General features: G+C 40.6%; 1 protein-coding gene across 1 annotated transcript in view; it reads right to left on the bottom strand.

Moving 5' to 3' along the window:
• Positions 1-23131, bottom strand: part of LOC149165819 (transcription regulator/ zinc ion binding protein) — a 154109-nt gene extending 130978 nt beyond the window's left edge. The window contains exon 1 of the mRNA XM_089432391.1: positions 22635-23131. Coding sequence (XP_089288517.1) covers positions 22635-22790 — 156 coding nt within the window. The 5' untranslated portion in view covers positions 22791-23131. The remainder of the gene's footprint in view (positions 1-22634) is intronic.
• Positions 23132-23810: the final 679 nt, after the last annotated feature.

The following is a 23810-nucleotide window of genomic DNA, read 5'->3' as shown; positions in this document are numbered from 1 at the left end:
ACCATAGTACTACCGAGGGACGCATCATGTACTACCATACTCCCTATGCTAGGTTGACCGATATTGATCTAGGATCAATGGGAACTGACTTCGGGTCAATAAGAGTGGTATGACACACTCTCTTTTGATTGGAACGGACTTCGGGTCAGTAGAGAATGGTATGATACATTCTCGATCACTTCTTCTTCTTCATAGTTCAACAAAGCAGAGCAGTGCATTAATGGCAAAGATAGTACAGATTGGCAGATGGATTAGCAGATGGAATTCTCCCTAGTTGAGAGGGAGTGTTAAAATTGGCAATTAGGGCCAAACTCCACATGGGTCATCTTATTTATGACAGTTAGTATTTTTCTTGGATTCCTCTCTCTGAGAGGTGTAGGATTGATCTAGAGATCATCTGATTCTGACATGTACAAATGAAGTTTGAATTTATTTTGATTATGGACAAATTGTCGAGGTCGGCCAGCAAACTTATGTAGGCTCAGAAGCCCAACAGTCACGTTTATTCATCCTCAATGTTTGCTATAAATACATGATGCCTTAGCCTAATTTGGACACACTCATCTTCACACTTCTCTCTCTCTCTCCTCATTTATTAGGTATGGATTTCTGGGCCTCTCTCTCTCCACACGTCCCAAATTTCAGGAGAGCGAAATTTCAAGAGGCCAAAATTTCAGGAGACCGAATCTCTGGACAGTTTGACCAAGCGTTGACCTCCTTTGACTATGTTTTTATGAAGGCTATCTTTGTTTGGGCAGGCCGCATTTATGGGCACAAAAATCGAGGTTAAACATTGACTGTTGACCAGCATTGACTACAACTAGGGCTGACCACAGGTGGGCTGTTTGACCAAACTTTGACTGGGTTGAATTTGACTGCTTTGAGGGTTGTTTTATCTCGCTGTTTGCAAGCCGAAGTTGACTAAAGTTGACCGATTTGCTGAGGGTCAAATCTGCCCTGTTGACCAGTGTTGACTTTTCTGGTTAGGGCTCTTTTGTTGTTGTTATAAATTATCAGAATTGTAAATTGTACTATCTCTCTCTGCTGAACTATTTAAGACTAAAAGAAGATTTGATCAAGGGTTCCCCACATTGGGGTTTGTCCCTGGCTGGTGCCACATCTTGGGTCCTCTTGTCTTGCCTTGTCTTCTACTGTTTATGTTTATGTTTTATCTGCATTTTACTATCATGTTGATGTGATTTCTAATCTGAATATTGATACTGGGCTAATAAAGAAATTGAAGTTAAATTGCTCTGAAGCATAGAACATACCATTGTTGCCTAAAATTAATATTTCTTACATAGGGTTGCTTCTTATTACAAGAAAGCTTAAAATAATTTTAACTTAGATGTCTGAGGCTAGAGTCTCCTTAAATCACAAAGGTCGGCTTCCTTACGACTACTGGGAAGATCTCCACAGGTCAGCGCCTTGCCTGATGATCAAGCTTGCTTACTATATTCATAGATTACAAAACTACATTCTAGCTACAATTCTTTGCCTCGAATACGACTGAAAAACATGTATAGAACTACTTGTGATATTTTTCAAGCATGACTTGAGGAAAATACTATTTCGATTCTTCTTCTATGGATGGCAAGCTTCAAATTATTCGATCTTCAGATTCTTTTAATGAATAGGCCTGGAAAGGATCTCGGCCCTTTCACGTTGTGACTATAGCTATATCTAAGCTTGTCACACTGTACTTATGCCCAGAGATATGGTGGGGGTCTTGGCTCCTTTTACAATGACACTGTAGCTTTACATTAGGCTCCTTCCTGGGTACACATATGCCTAGAGCCTTTCAAAGGAAAACTCGATTCTTCTTTTCGAAGCTATTTTAATGACATTGGAGATCTAGACTCTTCGCTAGCTCAAAAGAATCATAACTATATGCTCAGTGGAATTTCGGATCTAAGGGGGCACAAAGATTCTTAATAATAATTTCAGACCTTAAATAAAGTTCCCAGAACTTCGATCCTTATGATGAGGGACTCAGTCTTCTTTTAGCTTGACGGTTAGCCCTTTAGAGAACAGAGCCTCACCTTACCTTGTGAAGCTTGCGGTCTTATTTTTGTGGATAGGACTAACAAACGTGCTTAGAGCTTCGATCTTTTCTTCAATGAATTCGGTCTTGAAAGGGTTGCTTCCTCATATATTCGGTCCTCTTAAATGATCTCAAAACCTCTGCTCTTTTCTCGTTTTAGATCTGCGACCTTAACTTAGTGACTAGGACTTCTAAATGTGCTCAAAATTGTAAAACTTCTTTTTCCAGAGGCTCGATCTTAGGAGATCTTCTTATTTGACACCTTGAAGCCTTGATGTGACCCTCTATTTGCCCTTAAGTCAACGAACCAAGCTCTGATACCATGTTGGAAAATTCAAAATTAGGGCAGCTTATTATTTCATTTTCCATACATGACATTTATCTGTGATATTTAGTTCTTCTTTCTTTGTTTATTATGTTTATGTTCATCATCAAATAAATGCCAAAATAATGCAGATCACAACCATAAGAGAGACACTAGAAATAGGCTCCAAGCCAGGGCAAAACCCCTCCACAAGGGGAAAACCCACGAGAACTTCTTCTTATAGAATCAAATCAAAGGAGACTTCCAAGACCAAACCCTACACCTTTGCTTCCATCAATCAATCAGCCAAACTTCCTCCACAAGTTCTCCAAGGACAACGAAATTAGGGCTCTTCAAAAGAACGAGTTGTAGTACTTCCTTAACCTCAAACCTGAGGTAACCCTAGGTACTACATATGTAGAGCAGAACCTACCTCCTTCGCAGACCTTTTTCCACCTTCGCACCTCCTTCTAGCCGCAGACCCAAACTCTTTCTTATGCGAGTTTCTTGTTTGTCTAATGAAGGTCGAATTGGTATCTTTATATAGCCTTTACATGAGGCCTTCGAGCCCTCATAAGGCCGACTTCTTAACTTGTTGGCCGACTTGATTTATTGGAGCATCTAGATATTTCTAATATACAAAATAACAATTTTCTTCTCTTGATATATGAGCCCTCCAAGGGACTTTACATCATGACCTTGACTTTGACTTTTTCTTCATAACCCCTAGAGCACTCAATGGGTGCTTTGACCTAGGACAAATAACCATGGGCAAGAAACCCATTTATAAATAAATAAATTTTCTTTTACAAAAATATATTTTCATTTTCTTTCTTTTGACAAGTACAAAGATTACATCAAGTCATGATACAATTATGAAGACCGACACTAGTTACATTTCAACAAGCCATTATCCCGAGACGAGAGCCCAAGTGAGTTCTGTGATTAATTTATTAACGAAGAATTCGATTAGGCAAAAAGCTATGTGTATGTGATTCAAATTGAGTAATTTTGCTTCCACAAATATTTTTGGTTAGGAACTTAGACATGTATTCGTTCAGTTAATAATTGCTAGGAACTGGGATTCCTTGAAACACATCGGCAACTCTCTCGGGAAATTCATAGATCGGGCAATCAACAAGGATCAGTACGACTGTGCTAGGATCTGCGTAGAAGTAGATCTAGAGGTGGGTCTCCCAGAGGCAATCAAAATCAAAGTCGGCAGCTGGTCTCATGTGCAGATCTTGGATTATGAGCAACTGCCATTCAAATGCAGGAAATGCCATGTTCATGGACACTTTGCAAGAAACTGCCCGTCCAACGCAGAGCCAGAAAAAGGGAACAAAGAGGGTTGTAACCAAGTCAAGCGAGCAAAATTCAATCACAAAGGGCAGAAACCAGGAGGACCCACTGGGAAAGGCTCTCTTCAGGCTAATGTTCAGCGTCCCCCTCCCAAAAACCAGTTTCTCCAAGCAAAGGTACTCCCTCAGCCCCCAGCAAAGGAGCTGAAGATCCCAAAGGTATGTCTTCAGAAGCTGAGGAAGAAGAGCAGGAAACGGACGAGTCAGAGGAGGAAGGAGAAATAGGAGAGTCCCAAACCTCGGTAAGAAGATCTACAAGAGGCCGTAAAACTGATAGGGAAAAAAGAGAGCAGGAGACTTACAAAGACAAGCTACAGGGCAGCCAGCCAACTCTGGAAAAATTGCTAGCCTCAAAGCCTAAGATGTTGAAAAGTCAGTCCCAAGGCTCCAAGGGAGCCCATCAAAAACATAAATAATGAAGGTCATCTCCTGGAATTGTAGAGGTATGGGGAGTAAAGTTAAGGAAGAAGCCATGAGAAGCTTAATAAGAACTGAAACTCCAGACATACTTCTCGTCCAGGAGACTAAGCTGGAAGACATAGTCTTCCTGCAAGCATGCAAGAAACTTTGGTTTAAAAGTGAAGCAAGAGCAATCTCTGCCCGGGGCGCCTCGGGAGGGATTGGCACTCTATGGAACGCCAACAAATTTACAGTCATCTGTGAGGCAAGAAATACTCATTGGTTGCTGCTGAAAATGCAGAACCTGGACACCAAGGAAATCTTTTGCCTCTTCAATGTATACTCTCCAGTCAACATCGGGGAAAAAAAGGATTGTTGGGATTCAATAAGGCACCAAGCAGACTTGATAAATCTGGAAAACATAATTATTGCTGGAGACCTCAACCTCACTCTTCATTCGTCTGAAAAAAGGGGAGGCAGCGCAGTTCGAGATCCGGCAAGGGAATGGGCGGAGGATCTTATGCAGGACTGGGACTTGCTGGACATCAAACCTTCTTCCGGTAAGTTCTCTTGGTCTAACAAAAGAGTAGGACCTGGACATATTGCTGCCAGATTAGATAGATTTTTCATTCAAAGCTCCTATCTGTTACTAGGTCTCGAACCCAGAATGCACATTCTTGCTAGCAGTGTCTCGGATCACAAGCCCTTAAAACTAGAGCTCCTTGCCCATCTAGATCTGGGTCCTATTCCCTTTCGATTTAGCCCCCTCTGGGTCAAGGAGCCAAACTTCATGCAAACAGTCAAGGATTGTTGGAATCAGCCCGTCAAAGGTTCTCCTTTTTTCATCTAGGAGGAAAAGCTTAGAAGGGTAAAAGGAGTACTAAAACGTTGGGCCAAATCCCTGTCCAACCCAGCTACAGAAAGGAAAGCCATTAAAGCCTCTCTTGCCTCTCATCAAACTTATATGGAGAGCGCTACAGTCACAGAGGAGCTGTTAGAGCAAGAAACTCAGCTGCAACAGAGCTTTCATAAGGCCTGCCTAGCTGAAGAAGAATACTGGAGATTAAAATCCCGAAATCTCTGGCTCAAAGCAGGGGACAGGAACACTGCTTTTTTTCACAAACAAGCCCAGGCCAGGAAATGCTTCAACACTATCTCTGAGATCAAGGAGGATAACGACACTCACAAGGACTTTGCAGACATTAAGAAAGCAGCTTTTTCTCACTTCCAAAACTTGTACAGCGAAGATAAGGATCCGATCCAACATCCAGATCTGTTAGACGTCATACCTTCAGCAATCACTCCTCGTATGAACGGGCTACTTGAGGCCAAAATCACTAAAGATGAAGTTAAAAAGGCCCTCTTTGAGATGGATCCGGACAAGGCCCCGGGGCCGGATGGCTTCTCCGCCAGGTTCCTTCAAGTTTGTTGGCCGATTGTTGAAAAGGACCTTCTCAAAATGATACAAAAGTCTCAAAATACTCAGAAAATAGGAGGTAGTACAAACTCCGCCTTCTTAGCCCTTATACCCAAGGAAAAAGGCACCAACAACTTTAGTAGACTTTGTCAGATTTCCTTATGTAACATTGGGTACAAGCTAATCACCAAAGTAATTGCAAATAGACTGAAGCCCATTCTTCCCAGAATAACTTCGTAGAATCAAGGAGGCTTCATTAAAGGAAGGCAGATCGTGGACAACTACACCCTCGTTCAAGAGGCGATCCACTCTAGTCTTCTTCGAAAAGAACAAGGTATGGTGATTAAACTCGATTTAGCAAATGCCTTTGATCGTGTAAGTCATAGTTTTCTCTTAAAAGTCATGAGCAAGTTTGGTTTTGGGGATATCTTCATTAAATGGGTCCAGGCATGCATCTCAGAGCCATGGATTGCTCCTCTTGTAAATGGAAGAGCCACTGATTTTTTTAAAGCTTCGAGAGGACTTAGGCAGGGGTGTCTCCTTTCCCCTATGCTTTTTGTCATCCAAGCCTCTATTCTCAGCTTCCTGTTAGACAAAAAGATGCAAGATCAAGAAATTAATGGACTGTGTATTGCAAGAGGGGTTAAAAACATAAACCACGCCTTATTTGCAGATGACACTCTGCTTTTAGGTAATGCCTCTCTCTCCTCTGCCTCTAAATTTAAAGCTGTGTTGGATGAATTTAGTGAGGTCTCAGGCAGCGTTGTAAATAAGAACAAATGCCACAACTTCAACTGGAATACTACGACCAGAATGCTCTCTGCTATTTCTAGATGTTTGGGTTTTGCAGCCTCCTCCTCTTGGACCTCATTCAAATATTTGGGCCTCCCTGTTTTTCATAAGAGACTTTCAAGCAAAGATTGGCTCCCTCAGCTTGAAAAATTCAATTCCAAGATCCAAGCCTGGGGCTACTCCTGGCTCAATTCTGTTGGCAAGTTTGTCCTAATAAAATCCGTTCTCACCAGCCTCCCTCTATTTCACTTTGCTGGGCTTCTTGCTCCGGCAGTCATTTTAAAAAAAATGGAAGAGTTCATGCGCAAGTTCTTCTGGAAGGGCGGAAAACAGAATGAAAAAAAGATTCCCCTTATCAGCTGGGAAACCATCTCCAAGCCACTATGGGAGGGTGGATTGAACTTCAAAAATCTCTGTCCCGAATGTGGCTATGGCAGCAAAGATTATCTGGAGGACCATTGCGCCCAAGCCTGGCTGGGCCCAATTGGCTCTCTAGAAAAAGTATTTCAGAGGTCCACGTTCAAGATGTCTAGACAATGTGAGTCATATGCCTAACTAGTCCTTCCTCAACCTGAATGTTAAAGCCGCTCCATTAATCAAAGAGCATTCCTACTGGATCCCAAGCAATGGCAAAAAGATCAATATATGGACTAATAAAATCATGAATAAGGATCCAATTGAAGACAGAGCCTCCATTAGAGCGCTGCGATGCTGGATGGACAGAGAGGGGTTGTGTACGTTGTGGGATATTTCCCATTGGAGCGACTCTGTTTGGGCAGGCTGGAAAAGTATTGAGGTGTCGGCTCATCTGCTCAAAGAATGGTCCACATTGCTTGATCTCCTTCATGGCTTGGCGCCCACGCACATGAGGAAAAGAGATTCGAAAGGCTGGGGGCCGAATAACAGAGGCTACGCTGTCTCCATGGGATACATCAAGCTAAATGAGAGGCCCTACGTCCCCCCCGACCCAGCACCTTGGCAGGGAGTCTGGCGTTTTCCTTCATGGCCCAAGGTCGATTTCTTTGCTTGGCTTCTTTGCCATGGCAGAATTCTAACATATGACATCTTGCAGAGGAAAGGATTCCACGGTCCCTCCATATGCTCGTTGTGCAAAGAAAACGCAGAAACAGCAGTCCATTTAATTCTTGAGTGCAAATTTTCTAAGCAGATCTAGTTCTCCTTTATTTATAATTTGGATCCCAACTTTCAGCTGCCTTGTTCCACTGCCGATCTTTTTTCAAATTGGGCAATCAGATATCCTGGCCAGCCTCCTAAAAATCAGGTAATCAAAACTGCATGGGCTATCCTTCCAAAGATTCTTTGTTGGCAGATATGGCTTGAACGAAATAGAAGAATTTTCAGAAACACTATTCAGAATCACAAGGCCTTAGAAATCAAAATTAAATGCCATATAAAGGAGTGTCTAACTGATATAAAAGATGATTCTAATCTCAGCCAACAGGACATTGCTTGGGGATCATTCCTTGACCTGCAATTTCAACCAGCAGTCAGAAACGCCCCTTCTCTTAAGGACTGGCAAATAAGGAAAACTGAAACTGATTTTCAAGACTGGCTCAAATCGCACTCAAGACACTCTCTCTTCTTTGATGGGGCAGCAAAGGGCAATCCGGGCAAAGCTGGTGCAGGAGGTGTTGTAGTAAATCCTTCTGGGAAAAAAATTCATTCCTTTGCTTGGGGGCTTGGACATTCAACCAACATTCAATCTGAGGCTCTGGCCCTCTTTCAAGGCCTCAAGATCCTCAAAGATCTAAATATAAGTGAAGCTATTGTTATAGGTGACTCCTAGATCATTATAAACGCAATGATTTCCAACTCCCCAGCGTTGGATCTTAAACTAGCAACGCTGATATCCAGAATCAAGGCCTTGGAAAACGCTTTTCAGAAGCTGAATTACTACCATGTGTTGAGAACTCATAATAAAGAGGCGGACAATGAAGCCAACAAAGTTGCCCTCCTCTCTGCCGGGGTCAAGATGAAAGGCGAAGAGGAATCATGGGAACCCATCCCATAAGCTGATTACTGTCATGTTTTACTGCTTACTCTTAAATCAATTTGTTTGTATCTTCAAGTGGGGAAAATTTTCTGAAATCGAAAACATAAATTCCTTATCAAGGAAGAAGTCTTCAAGCTCCAGCTGCACTCTCATTTTCAGCAGTGAGATGCATCAGGACACAGAAGTCCTTAATGTAATCAGATTTTCGGCATTCAGGCCAAGATGAATATAAATACCCCATAACCGTTTCTGTCAAAAAAAATAATAATAATAATGATGATGGGCCAAGTTTACAACTGAGAAACGAAAAGCCCTAATTATACCAAAAGGAAATAAAAGCCCAAACTCAAAACTTGAGTTATCATTAAAAGTGATAAGAAACTAGTTACATAAAAAAGGCTTTTAAAAATATTAAAATATGATCATATAAAAGTTTAGGGTAAAACATTATTACAAAATCATGAACCTACAATAAAAAACTCATGTACATGAAGTTTAATGCCCAATAGATATATTATATTGTCATGGAGTATGCAACAAATAAATGAGATATTGACATATATAATGACAAAATAACTCATTATGGTTTTCTTCAGCTACAAATAATTTAATTTATAATATATCCCAACTTCATATCGAACATAATGAGAAGGTTTTAAAATGGCAAGAATAAGTTGCACAGATCAGACCACAAATACTAAAAAACTAATACCCCAACTAATCTTTAGGCAAGAGGAGTAAATGGCAAGTTTTCAAAGCTTTATGGCTACTTTGACATTTGGAATTGCTTGATTGGAGAATGTGGAGCTCTGAAATGCAGAGATACCTTAAAAAGATACTAACAAATATAAAAATACCAACAAACAAGCAAATCAATGATTCATTGGTTTGACCTAAAATCCAAAAGGTAAAAGTTCGAATGGTGGATGTCAAATTTCACTAAAGCACCACTTAAAAAATAAGAAATATCCAAAGAGAACTCTATTAAATGCACTCATACCGTGAAATTAAGGCATTGGGTTCATATTTGATTAAATTTATACCATGTGAATGACTACTTACTCCATAGTCCATCAGGTTGTGGTATAGTGCAAGGCTGCAAGGGAGCGCCCCCCTACACCCGCTCCCAAAACGCTTCCGTTTGGGAGCATATGCTCCCACAACCCAAAAAGCACTCCCTAGAGGTTCAAGGAGCGTCACTCCTAGAACGTCCAAATTTCAAAATGCACCCAGGAGCACTCGGAGAGTGCGCTCCCCAGCCAAAAAAGACCACTCCCAGCCCAATTCGCTCGCGTTCCTAGCCCAATATGTGGATTTTTTGGTCTATGGCTTATGAAGCACACAAACACACTAGAAGTGCACAACCACGAACAACTTTGCATAGCAAAAATATAACATCAATGAATCAATGAAAGTACACAAATTTGTAGGCCCAAAAATTGTTATTATTAGTCCATTAATAAAACAAACATAGGCTGTCGTACCAAGGATCATGGCCATTACAAAGCCCTAATACAAGAGACTACTAGGGCTTGAGGTCAACTCCCTTTAACATCCAATCTACCCAAAAGAACAAGAACAAAACAACAAACTTACTTGTTGATGTAGCCCTTCACAACCAACCCTTTTGGTCATTATTTTCCCTTGACACCTAGTTGTCCTTTGCCTCAAATAACCACAGAGAAATAGCTCCTTCAACTCCTCTGTCCAATTAGCTACTCACAAAGAATTAGGTCCTTCAAACTCACTGTATAATCAGCAACAAAATAAATTCAGCTTCTCACAGTCTATTAGTCCTTCAATAAGACTGCTTAACTTACCTTTATCCTTGTTGTTCAAGGCTCCTTTCTTGAACATACTTCAAAATTTCACCTTTGCAAGCATCCAACCTAGAATAGTAGCCTCCTTTCCTCAGACTTCAACACTTCCGATAACTATTCTGAGCTTCACAAGGGTCACGGCCTCCCACAAGACGATCTACTCCAATCTGAGGGTTCTTTTACTTGGTTGTTGCCCTTCCTTTCTTACCTACGCATGGTCCTAAGGCCTTTTGACCCTTTTCCAACCACCCTAAGGCCTTTCGACCTGCTTGTAGCAAAGAAGATAGGGCTTCGACCCTCTCTAAAAACACAGAACAGAATTTCCAAGGCTTTGGGCCCTTCTTCCAAGACAAAATAGCTCCTCTAAGACATTCGGCCAGCACTCCCTTTAACTCAATCTGCTCAGAAACACCCAAAAGTAAATTCGGGCCTCTTCTAGAGATGACTTCTTGCACAAAATACTCCAACTCAGATCTCCTTAAGGTCTCGACTCTACTTCTTGGTTTACTATTCACAAATGGATGAGTTGCAATGTTGGTGAGACCTCTCCTTTGCATTCTCATATAAATAGCTCTCCAAATTTGCCCTAGGTGCCCCTTTAGTCCATCAAAGGTGCCCTCCACAACAAATAGAATAAACAAATAATATCTTTGGGTCTCAAGCCCACAACCTTGGGTCCAAAACCCACTACTTGGGTACTTTTCCCAGAAAATTCCATTTTCATGGGTTTTCTCCACACATGCCTAGTACCCAAGGCTTGTGGGAGTACCTCCAAAGCCACATTCTTCAACACAATCCCAATCTTTGGCATCCATCACTGCAGCATATCCTGAAGAATGAACAACACGTTCCTCGGAAGTGTCCTTGCCACTAGAAGCCTCTCGCTTCTTCTTCTCTTGATAAGCCTTCAGGCCGTTCCACGGTTCCTTCTTGCCAGTTGTATAAGTATCCTTACTTCCCACTAACCATGCGCTCTTCTTGGGTTGTGGATTCTCCCTCTGAACCTGCAAACTCTCACTTGAACTCAACTCTCTCTGAGTCTCAGGAACCTGCTTCTTCCTTTGATCTATAAGCTTGCCCTTCAGCTTGTATAGACAACCCTCCCTAACTCCAATTATTGTTCCAGCAAAGTTAGAGCCTCTAGGCCTGAGCATCACCTTTTCGTCCTAAAATAACACGTCAAACCCCTTTGCCTCGATCATTGAGACGAACAACATGTTGCACTTGACCTCAAGTAGACACAGTACATCTTGGACTTGTAGCAACCCTCCTGACTCCATCCTAAATGGCACCATACCTGACCCTTTGACAGTCTTTTGACTCTTATCGCCAACCTCCACGTGCAATTTAGAGTCCCATTCGGTTAGAGTCTAAAATAACTCTTGTGATCTTGTCATATGCTTCAACGCTCTGCTATCAATGAACCATGCACCCTCATCAATGGTGCCTCAGAGAAATGAGAGCAATGTTTTAAAACTCTAACTCCGACTCCAACTCAACCGAGGGTCGACTCTGACTCGGTCGAAGGTCGATTCCGACTCCGGCTCCGACTCGGTATCAACTCGACCGGCTCGATTTCAATGACTCGATCGCTGTAAAAATTATATTAAATATTTTTGTTATTAAAAAAAAAAGAGGAAGAGAAGAAGAAGAAAGATTTTCATTCATGTTTCCAAACACACAGCATTAGAATATAGATAGAAGACAACATATGATCAAAGTAGGCTCATGAATATATCCATTATATCAAAATGGCACCCAATGCACTGTCCAATACATACATGATGATGATATAGAGATCAAAACAAAAACACATAACCAAGGAGGCTAGAAATGGCCTCTACAACAAAAGTAAATTGTGGCTAGTACTATTGGCTACTGCTAGAGGAGACAAGATCATCTAAATCAACCTCTAGATCTAAGTCGGACCGGGGGCCCCATGGCTCATCCTCATCATCATCTCCAACTGCAACTGTAGAAGTGGTAGCACTAGCAGGCTGTGCAGCAGCTGCAAGCTGAGATAGACGAGATATGCGCTTCTGTCGTGGCTGAGCAGAGGAAGCGCCTGCAACTGGAGGACTTGCTGGCCCTGAGGCTGAGGCTGGTACAAGTGGATCAGGATCTGCATTCAACTGAACATTATGTTCGAGTGATGCCTCCACCTGTAAATCCAAATCAAGATCCTCATCAGAATCAAACTCTGCTGGATGACTCTCCACTACCCAATCTGATGTTGGATCAATGTCTTCCAACACAATGGGATCTGAATCAGGTCTTTTGTTCAGCAATTGGTTGCGTCTAGTGTTACTTGGGAGCAGGAGCGAAAGCGGGGAGCAGGAGCGAAAATGGGTGCAGGAGCGACATTTTCAGAAGCTCCCGGTTTGGGAGTGAATCCCGGAGCGTTTTTTATATAATATATATATTTTATATATTTTGATACATATATGTCAACAAAAACATGTAGAATGATGAATTAGAATAAAAAACATAGATTGAACCATATAACAACAATCATCTAGAAGTTATAATCTTCATCAACCACGTCCACAAGTTAGTAACATAGTAACATACAACATATTGAGTCTCGTGATTCATCAATTTTAAAGTTTCAAGCTTTCAAAATTCAATATATAACATTTATCATCATTGATCACCGAAGTTGTACTTGTAAGCTAAGTGTAACCATTACAACAAATAATATCTAACATGAAATGAAATGTTATGAAATGAAACAACTTTCGACTTTCATGAAGCATCATATTCATAATTCATTACTAATGAGTTATAATTGCCAACTTCAAACTTAAATTGTCATATATTGTTTAAAAAAATATCATAATAAATATGAAAGAGTCAATGGTTATAAAAACTACTAGAAACTAGAAAAGACAAGTAAATCTATTATCTATTGCTTATGCTTGGCCTCTTGCAACCACGAGAAATGTCTAATTTTTTAGTTTTGTTGGAAAATCAGGATCTTTGTCATTAATATCACCCTCTAAGCATTAATATCCAGAGGTATCTTTGTCATTACCTCTGTATTTGTATAGGGATCTTTATCATTAAGATCACCCTCTAAGCGTTAACATAAGATAGAAAAAGAATAGCATGTCAAGTCAAGATTTTGTTTGAGTGATGCGTATATTTTTAGGAGGATCATGATAGAGGAGTTCAACAACCAATGTCACTAACATCAAGGTACATAGAGGGATTGGTGCTCTTGATTCAATACGAGTTCCATACATGACAAAATTCAATGGAAACATTGCAATCCCCCAATCCTGAAATCCTGAAAAACTAATAAGTCTGCTGGATTTTGAATGAAATCTAAAATTCTACTTTCTCCATATGAAATCCAATGAGGTCGGAACCACTCTCAAACATCCTGAGTCATTTCATGGTAATGTTAAAAATTTAAGTAAACGGATGAAAATGAAGATTAAGGAGAATGTCACTTTTACTTTAAGAATTTAACATTACCATGAATCGCATATCAATACTAGGGCCATAGGCTTGATCACTAAGTTGCCCCACTCAAAACTTATTTGTTTCTTTGAAAAAAAATTACATTTCGAACATTACTGCAAAAAAAAAAAAATTGCAAAAAAGGCTAAACACTCCCGAAAAGGCAGGGAGCGTTTTTTTTTTTTAAGGGAGCACGCTCCTGAAAACGCTCCCTCCTCAGGAGCGCGCTCCAGAGCCGCTCTCGCTCGGAGCGCGAATTGGGAGTGGGAGCGAGAGGGGGGGGCGCTCCCTCGCAACCCTGGTTTCTCTTCTTCGTGTGAATCCTCTCAAAGATAGACCAATTGCGCTCACACCCAGTAGCACTGCAAGTTTGAATCAAAATACGAATTGCAAACTTCTACGATTCAGGACAATGGCTACCAAAAGCCTCCCACCATTGTGCTATAAAAAACATAGGAGTGTAATGAGTTAGCTCAACAAAATTACAAATTATATCCAACTTTCAAATTATAAAAGATTTAGCAAAATAAGTATTAAGAATTTGAAAATTGAAATTTTTGTTTACCTAGCTCATCTGCTTCCCTTGCAATCTTTGTTAGGTTCTTCCTAAAGGTACATGAGGCATTGCTGAAGGTTATGGCCTGTCAGTGTATCTCCAACTGATCACATTCCAATGGGATCATGCGATCAATGCAGTCAATCAATCCATCTCTAACCTCCCCCTTCAAAGCTCCTGTCTCCTTAGCTTTATAATGATACCATGGGGTCAAAAAATACCCAGCTGCATGTATAGGGCAATGGAGTTGATTGTTCCATCTCTCATCAATGACTGCCCAAATGGGCCCATACTTAGCTACTTTATCCTTGTATGCCCTCTTTATTTGCTCCTTTGCTTGATCCATAGCCTCATAAATGAAGCCCATGGCCAATCTTTCCCCATCCACCAACCGCAACACCTCAACATAGTTAGAGGCATTATCTGTGATGACTTGAACAACATTAGCCACCCCCACCTCCTCAACAACCTCATCCAATAGCTAAAACAACAATTGTCCATCTTTTATCTTATCAGAAACATGGTTCCCTGTGGGCGGAAGATAAGAAAGTTTATGATGGTACGATTTCTTTGATCAGTCCATCCATTTGACATGATGTTACATCCTGTTCTTGCCCATGAGTTTTTGAAATCTTTTAAATACTCATTAATGGAGGCAATTTCCTTCTGCAAACAATACACCCTTATCTCATGCATAGTAGGGCCTTTGAAGCCTTTTCCAGCAGCATGTATGGCATCAAACATAGGCTCATAATATGGTGAACGGGAAGCATTGAAGGGGATATCAGCATCATACCACCATCTACATATGTAATCACAAGTAGACTCCCTGAAATTTTTTCTTCCAATGGTCATCTAAAGTGGGCTGCAAAGTTCTACTAGCTTGAGGACCATGTGCATCTGATGGAGAGGAGGGTGTGAGAGTGAAATAAATTTTGATATTCATATCACCCTTCTTTTACATTTTACCCTTACCCTTTTCTTGAATAGACTCCAAAAAGGGGGGAACATATCGGAAGGGGTTGGATGCATCAATACAAGGGATAGAGGAAGAACCCTCAAAACCAAAATGGGGGTTGGTAGCAAGCATTTATATTCTTCTTCCTCCCAATTTCAACCTCTAACTCTTTTTGCCTAACCTTTTCTTCTTTAAACTTCTCAAAGTTGGCTAACAATTCCTTCCTAATCTCCCCAATTTCATCTGATTCATATGGAGTAATTTGGCCTCTAATCCCCGCCAAGTGTTTTTTTAGCTTATTAATGCCCCCAAGACCTTCCTTAATTTTTCTATGGCAAAATTTGCAATGCATTTGACTATCAACCATTTCAACATATGCCCAAGCAACATTTCTCACTCTAGGTGCCATTTTTTGACTTGAAAATGAAAGCAAAAAATCTGAAAATGAAAACAAACAAAAATAGCATTGCTTCAATGTTCATTTCTTTCACAAAAAACACTCTTTTCAATTTCCAGATTTGCACATAAAAATCAATAAGCAAAAACAAAGTTTTACAAGTGAAAAAAAAATACCTCCAGGCACAAACTGCCTCCTCAAGCTTGCTCCAACAAACCAACTCCTCAATGCTGCTCCAAATGGCTGCCCAAGAAGCTCCTCACTCCTGCTACAATGCTTGCCCAAGACTCCTCACTGCTGCTCCAAAAACAAACTCCACAACTCTTCACAAACTCTCACTCAAATGCAATGAGATGGCTGTGAGGAAATGAGAGGGGTTGGGTGGGTTTTATAGGGTTTAGGAGGGGGGAATGGACCTCAAATAAGCTATAGACAAATTACAAATCTAGTTGGGGTCCCCAAAAAAGCAAAAACAAAAAAAAAATCGTTGTTTGTTGAGTTTACGGGCAGCTGTCACTGCGCCAGACGAGTAGGCTCGGACTCGGCCGAGCCGGCTGGGTTATTATCAAGTCGACCGAGTTGTTAGACAACTCGGCCGGCTTAGTAATAACCCAGCCGGCCGAACTGGTTAGATGGCCGAGTCGACCCGGTGAGGCCTTGACTCGGACCAACTCGGCCGAGTTGGTTCCGAGCCGGCCGATTCTTAAAACAGAGAATGAGAGACTAGAGCAAACTCCTCCTCAAACTGTCCTGAGAAGTCATCCTGCACGACTAAAGATGTAGCAGCCATTGCAATCTCCTTCTCATTATCTCCCTTCTTCTGACGTGAACACTTACTCGCATAATGACCATGCGTGCCACAAGAGAAACACTTCACCTTGCTCAAGTCCTTCTTCGCTTTACCCTTCATCTTATTTGCGAGAGCCACATTCTCTCCATTAGAATTCTTCATGGATGAAGTAGTCTCATAACCTGTTCCAAACTGGCAGCTTGTCTCGAGCAACTATTCCTTTGATAAATCGCTTCAATTCCTCGGAGAAGCCCTTCAAGGCAATCCTCATTAATTCAGAATTTGGAATGTTATCACCAATGGCAGCTAGCTCATCACGAACTTGAGAAACTCTCATGAGATATGAAGCCACACCCTCGCCATCCAACATCTTGGTGTTCTTGAGCTCTTCTCTCAATACCAACAACCGGTTCTCATTCTTATTTTGTAACAAGTCTTAGAGAGCCTTCCACATATCATGTGCAGTGTTCTTCCCGGTTAGATGAGGTATCAAGTGATCCTTTACACCAACTAGGACGATTAGCATGGCATTCGCATCCAACTCTTCAAACTCAGCCAACTCTTTAGATGTTGTTGGCTTTGGAATCTCCTTGTCAACAAATTCCCATATCTTGTTCACCAACAAGACCATCCTAATCCTTTCTTTCCAAGGACTATAGTTGGACAACCCATCCAACCTGTCCTCATACCTCAGACTAGCAACCAACTTTGCCATGTTGTTAGTCCTTCAACAACAATCAATCAGCTCCCTCTTAGGCTTCTTGCTGTGCACAATCTGATTCAGTTGTCCCTTCAAAGTAGTTATGATACCATGTTGGATTTTCCTTACGCCCTAGGCTTGGTATATGGCTTACCAAGCACACAAACACACTAGAAGTGCACAACCACGAACAACTTTGCACAGCGGAAATCTAACAGTTGTGAACCAATGAAAGTAAACAAATTTGTAGGCCCAAAACTTCTTATTATTAGTCCATTATAAACAAACATAGGTTGTCGTACCAGGGATCATGGCCCTTACAAAACCCTGATACAAGACTAATAGGGCTTGAAGTCAACTCCCTTTGACCTTCAATCTGCCCAAAAGAACAAGAAGAAAACAACAAACTTACTTGTTGATGTAGCCCTTCACAACCAACCCTTTCAGTCCTTATTTTCCCTTGACACCTAGTTGTCTTTTGCGTCAAATAACCACAGAGAAATAGTTCCTCAACTCCTTTGTCCAATCAGCTACTCACAATGAATTAGGTCCTTCAAACTCACTGTATAATTAACTCCAAAATACTTCATCTTCTCACAATCTTTTAGTCCTTCAATAAGGCTGCTTAACTAGCCTTTATCCTTGTTGTTCAAGGCTCCTTTCTTGGACAACCTTCATAATTTGACCTCTACAATCATCTAACATAGAATAACAGCCTCGTTTCCTCAAACTTCAGTACTTCTTATCACTATTCCAAGCTTCACAAGGGTCAGAGCCTCCCACAGGATGATCTGCTTCAATCTGAGTGCTCTTTAACTCAATTGTTGCCCTTCCTTTCTTACCTGCGCAGGATCCTGAGGCCTTTCAGCCCTTTTCCAGCCACCCTAAGGCCTTTCATCCTGCTCGTAGTAAAGAAACTAGGCCTTCGGCCCTCTCTAGAAACACAAAACAGAACTTTCAAGACTTCGACCCCTCTATGGACAAAACAGGGCCTCTAAGACACTAAGCCAACACTCCCTTTAACTCTGTCTGCTCAGAAATAACTAGAAGTAAATTCGGCCCTCTTCTAGAGATGTCTTCTTACACAGAAATACTCCAGCTCGGCTCTCCTTAAGGTTTGCAGCTCTCCTTCGTGGTTTACTACTCACAAAGGTATGAATCATTGAGTTGCAATGCCGGTGAGACCTCTCCTTTGGTCTCTCATATAAATAGCTCTCCAGAGTTGCCTTAGGTGCCCCCTTTAGTCCATGAAAGGTGCCCTCCACAACAAATAGAACAAACAAATAATATCTTTAGGTCTCAAGCCCGTGACCTTGGGTCCAAAACCCACTACTTGGGTACTTGCCCACAAAAGTCCATTTTCATGGGTTATCTCCACACAAACCTAGTACCCAAGGCTTGTGGGAGTACCTCCCAAGCTACACTCTTCAACACAATATGGGCCTTTGTTGGCTTTTGGAGGGAAATGGGAGGGCCAAGGGGAATAAAAGGCCTTTTCCCCTCCCACTTAACATCATTTTATGAGTTTTTGAGCCTTGAAGAGAAGATTTGAGAGAACTGAGAAGATAAGAATGTGGGAGCTTGCAAGGGAGATTGAAGGTTGCTATTTGTGAGAGCATGGGAGATTGAAGGTTGCCACAACAATTAGAGAGCCAATGAGGTAGGGTCTAATCCCACTGTTTTTTTCCATGTAACATTTGTGTTTTTTATATGTTGAATGAATCTATCAAATCTAGAAGTAGAAACTAGTTACTAGAATCTAGATGTTCTCTTCTCCTACTCTTTCCCATTCCTCCCTCATTTTATTGCAGGCAAGAATCTCAAGCTTCAACAAACATGATGGGTATATGGCTTAGCCTTATCTTGTTGGTTCCATTTTTGGCTATGATGATGGTGTTGGGAAACAGAAGAAGAAGAAGTGATGAAGATGATGAAGAAGTGGGTAGTGGTGGATTAGGATACCCTGGAGAAGAGGAGGAGGATAATGGGAGTGAAGATGATGATGGAAAGAAAACCAAAATAGACCAAACACCCTTGTGGAAATATGTTACAAGGCTTGGAGGAGGGAAAGGGGGTGGAACCACTAAATTTATATGCCCCCATTGCAAATCTACTTACACAAGTTCATATACTTGTGCAAGAAAGCATCTATGTGGGAAAAGGCCATGGGATGGAAATAAGCAAATAAGAATCAAAACTTGTGCAAATGTGCCAACACAACAAAGAGCCAAATATATAAGGGAAGAGGAGGAAGCACAATACAAATCAAAAAGATCAAAGGTTGAACATGAGGCCACTAGCACACAGAAGCATTTAGTGGTCGAACAAGAATTCCATCAGCATCCACCCATGGTAGTGGATTCATAGCCATAGGTATAAACATCCTTTTAAGGCATAGAACAATATCAAAACTCCTTGATCAAGGTTGTAGGGATGACGTGGATGCAAAAGTTTACCAATTTCTCTTTGCATGTGGCATACCATTCAATGTTATTCACTCAACTTATTGGCATGAAATGGTTACCGCCATCAATGATGCCCCTAAAGGATACAAGAGCCCTGGGTATGACAAAATTGGAACCGTGGGACTTGATCGAGAAAAAGCCAAAAACAAAATTGCCTTGGGTAAATTCACAAATGCTTGGAATGAATATGGGGTATCCATTGTATCTGATGATTGGACAAATGTGAAAGGCAAACCATTGATAAGTGTTCTTGGTGTGTCTGCTACTAGTGCAGTCTTCCTTTAATCTCATGACTACTCAGATTAGTTCAAGACCAATATCAACATTGCAAAACCATTAATTCAAACAATTGGAACTATTGTGCCATACAATGTCATCCATGTCATTACTGATAATGCTTCTAATTGTAAGGGGCAGCGGGAGCAATCATTGAGGATATATACCCCAACATATTTTGGTCTAGGTGTTTGGTTCACACAATGAACCTTTTGATGCATGACATTATTAACATAAAGGAACCCGAATACAAATGGATTGGTTCATTGTACAAGAGAGGCAAGTACATAATAATATTTAATACCAATCATAGCAATGCCCATGGCCTTTTCTACAATTACTCGAGGTTGGAGCTACTGAAGATTGCAAAGACTAGATTTGCTAGCTATTACCTCACCTTCAGGCGCCTTTTGAAGGTAAGAGAGGCATTGGCTAGCATGGTATCAAGTGAATCATGGAAGGTATTAAAGGACAAGGCTACAACCGCATCTGACAGGGAAGATTTTCAAGAGGTGGAGGACACCGTTCTTGATGGTCAGTTTTGGACAAGTGTGAAGTATGTTTTGCAATTCACCAAGCCCATTTATAACATGATTTGTTTTGCAGATACAAATGTGCAGATGATTGGGGAGGTGTATGAGCAGATGGATAGCATGCTAGGGAAAATCAAAGATATTGTTCAGCCGAAAGATGCCATCTTGTATGATCATATTCACAAACATGTGGTCAAAAGGTGGGATAATCTTAATGTTCCACTCCATGCCTTGGCATATGTCCTTACGCCAAAATACTACTCTCCATCTTGGTTGGCCAAACCTACACCTGGGGGTGGGGTTAGGAGAAAACCCCATATAGATCCAGAGGTACAAAATGGGTACATGCTAGCATTAGATAAGTTGGTCCCTGACAGGGAGGAGTGTGCTAGATTGCATGGAGAATTAAGCAAATACTTCAGTCAAACTGGAATGTTTGGTACTTTGCATGCAATCGATGATAGAGATAGATTGGATCCTGTTGAATGGTGGAACATGTATGGCTTTGGGGGACCTTTGGTGAAATTGCCAAGTATAGTGCTTTCACAAGTGGTCAATACTTCTTTTGTAGAGAGGTAGTGGAACACCTATAGCTTCATCCACAATGTCAAAAGAAATCGCCTCAATGAAAACAGAGCAAAAAGCTTGGTTTATGTACACTACAACTTGAGGTTTTTGACACATTATTGTGAGCAGGCTCCATTTGATAGAGCATATATCACTTGGGAGAACAACCCGAAGGAGGATAATTTGGAGGATGGAGCCTTACATTTAGAACAGTTGGAAGCAAAACTTTTGGACGATGAGGATGACGGTCATCAAGCAACATCAACAACAATGCCACCCCCATCCACTAGCAAGGCTCAAGTTGCACCAACTTTGTCGCCACCTCCATCTGCAACATTGCGTGGAGGTCATGTGCCTTCTAGTTCTAGATGTGGTTCATGATCATTGCAGAGTCAAACTATGCAGGAGGAGACTCCCATTGTTCATAGATCACGAGAAAAGAAATTAGAAGTTTCTCGTGGCAAGAAGAAATTTTAGTAGATAGTAGATTTACTTGTCTTTTCTAGTTTCTAGTACTTTTTATAACTATTGACTATTTCATATTTATTATGGTATTTTTTTGTAAACAATATATGACAATTTAAGTTTGAAGTTTGAAGTTGACAACTATAACTCATTAGTAATGAATTATGAATATGATGTTTCATGAAACGTTTCATTTCATGTTTGATATTCTTTGTTATAGTGATGACAAATGTTATATATTGAATTTTGAAACTTTCAAACTTTAAGGTTGACGAGAATCGAGATGTTGTGGCTGATGAAGATTATAACTACTAGATGATTGATGTTATATGATTTAATCCATGTTTTTATGCATTTTTATAACTAATTCATCATTCTACATGATTTTGTTGACATATATGCATAAAAACATATAAAAATATATATCAAATAAAAAATGCTCCCCAAAACGCTCCCAACCCAAAAGCTTATGAAAATTGTCCCTCCCACTTCCAAGCATCCTTGGTCTAGTGACAACTTGGAGCAACTGTTGCTAGGTTCAAATCATAAATTTATATCGTGTGGATAATTGCTTACTCCATAGTCTATCAGGCCGTTAGCGACAACTTGGCACAGCTGTTGCCAGGTTCAAATCCTAGCAGGCATGCTCCTACCTTGTGAAGGGTATTGTCGTTTGTGGTTTATTGATAGTATTCACTGCTATTAATGCAATGAATCAGCAAGATACCAACACCCTCTTTCTTGTTATTAGCTTGTCAGAGAAATAGAATGGTTTATTTCCAGGATTTCAGTCCATTCGGCTGTTTCCCATTTTTTTAAATGTTTGCTCCATATAGAGCGGGTTGTAATCAAGTCGTAAATCACGTGAGCTCCCTTCATAAAGAATGGGGTTCTGTGTTAATACAGCCAACTATGAGCTATTTTGTGTTGTCTCATTCTTAATTGGCTCCACATAATGTGCCTAGGCCATCTGAACGATAATATATACTCTTCCATTGTGGCATCTAAAGTGAAGGTGGAGCCCCCAATTGCGAATTTACCCAACCAATCAGACCAAAAAGAAAAGAACTGCGTACACCACAGCAATTAATGTCATAACTCAGACTTCAAATTTAGCCCCGAATTTCATCGCCCTGAACCATTACGCCAAACCTAATTCAATTAACTGCTGTGCAAGAAATACTCATAAAACACAGATTAAATGTTCTTACTCTTGACAAACACTGTCAAAGATATAGGTATGGAACAATCTATACAATAGCCATTGTTGTGCCCGAAAATCGCATCAATTAGGGATATACAGGCACTTACAGTCAAATACTCCTTGGCATCCTCTGGAGCAGCGAGTTCACAATATGAGACGAGTCCCGTAATCAAATCATAATCCAAATGCAACTCAGATTCCACTTTGCTGCAAAGATCGATCAGTGCATCCTGCAACCACTTCCCTGATTCTGTAGACGCCATTTTCGACCAAGACTGGGCAGACCCAAATGCTCAAATCCACGTAACAATTCCCGGAACGTGCTAATTTAATTTAACCTGAATTGAACTATTAACTCCCAATTGTGCATGTTAAGGCCGCCATTGAACCCTTTCCTGATCTTTAGCGGCGACCGCCCACTACGCGAAAAATTGGCAGTCGAGTCGAAGGGATCGCAACCGCTTCTATTCAAATGTGGAATGAAATTGTTAAATATACATAGGGTTGTTATCAAATATGACCCTAACAATATATATACTGGACGGAAGAAGCAAAGGACCGTGTGAGAAGTTCAACTTTAAAGAATCTTGAATCTGGGCGCATCTAAGCAGAGGACCGTGTGGGAAGTTCAACTTTAAAGAATCTTGAATCTGGTCGCATCTAAGCAGAGGACCGTGTGGGAAGTTCAAGTAGCTATTTAACAAACATGACATCATTACAATTTCTTTATTTTAATTTTTTTAAGTTATTTTTTATTTTATTTTAAAATGAAGGAAAGATATTCAATTTCTTTATTTTAATTTTTTAAGTTATTTTTTATTTTATTTTAAAATAAATGAAAGATATTTTAACCTCCGTGAAATTAAAAATAGTTTATTCTATGTTTTGTTTTTTGTTATTTAATTTTTTTTATTCAAACTAATGATGAGCTTACTCAATTTTCTAAGAGTCCCCTCACTGAAAAAACAATACCAAGGAATTGATGCTAACATACTATCATAATTGTCTCTGATTTGTACATCACATTCCAAAATGAAATGCTTTTCCGATTCCACTGCCTCAAAAGTGCAAGAAGTACACACTCGTTCTTCCCAAACTTCTTTAGATCTCTTCCACCGTCCTATTTCACACCGAAGTTGATGTGAGTTAGTTCTTAATTGAACAATAAGAATCTTTGCTCTCCACGGAATGTTGGCTCCAATGTACTCTTTTTTTTGGAGATCACAAGTGATGTTGAATTAATGAAAATAGTACTTCTTTCTATCCAACTCTTTTCCCCATAT

Source organism: Pinus tabuliformis, chromosome 5_1 (assembly GCF_031772625.1).
Source record: "Pinus tabuliformis cultivar Carrire ecotype Pingquan chromosome 5_1, CPIR1, whole genome shotgun sequence".
Taxonomy (NCBI): Eukaryota; Viridiplantae; Streptophyta; class Pinopsida; order Pinales; family Pinaceae; genus Pinus; species Pinus tabuliformis.
This window is presented reverse-complemented; position numbering and strand designations above follow the sequence as displayed.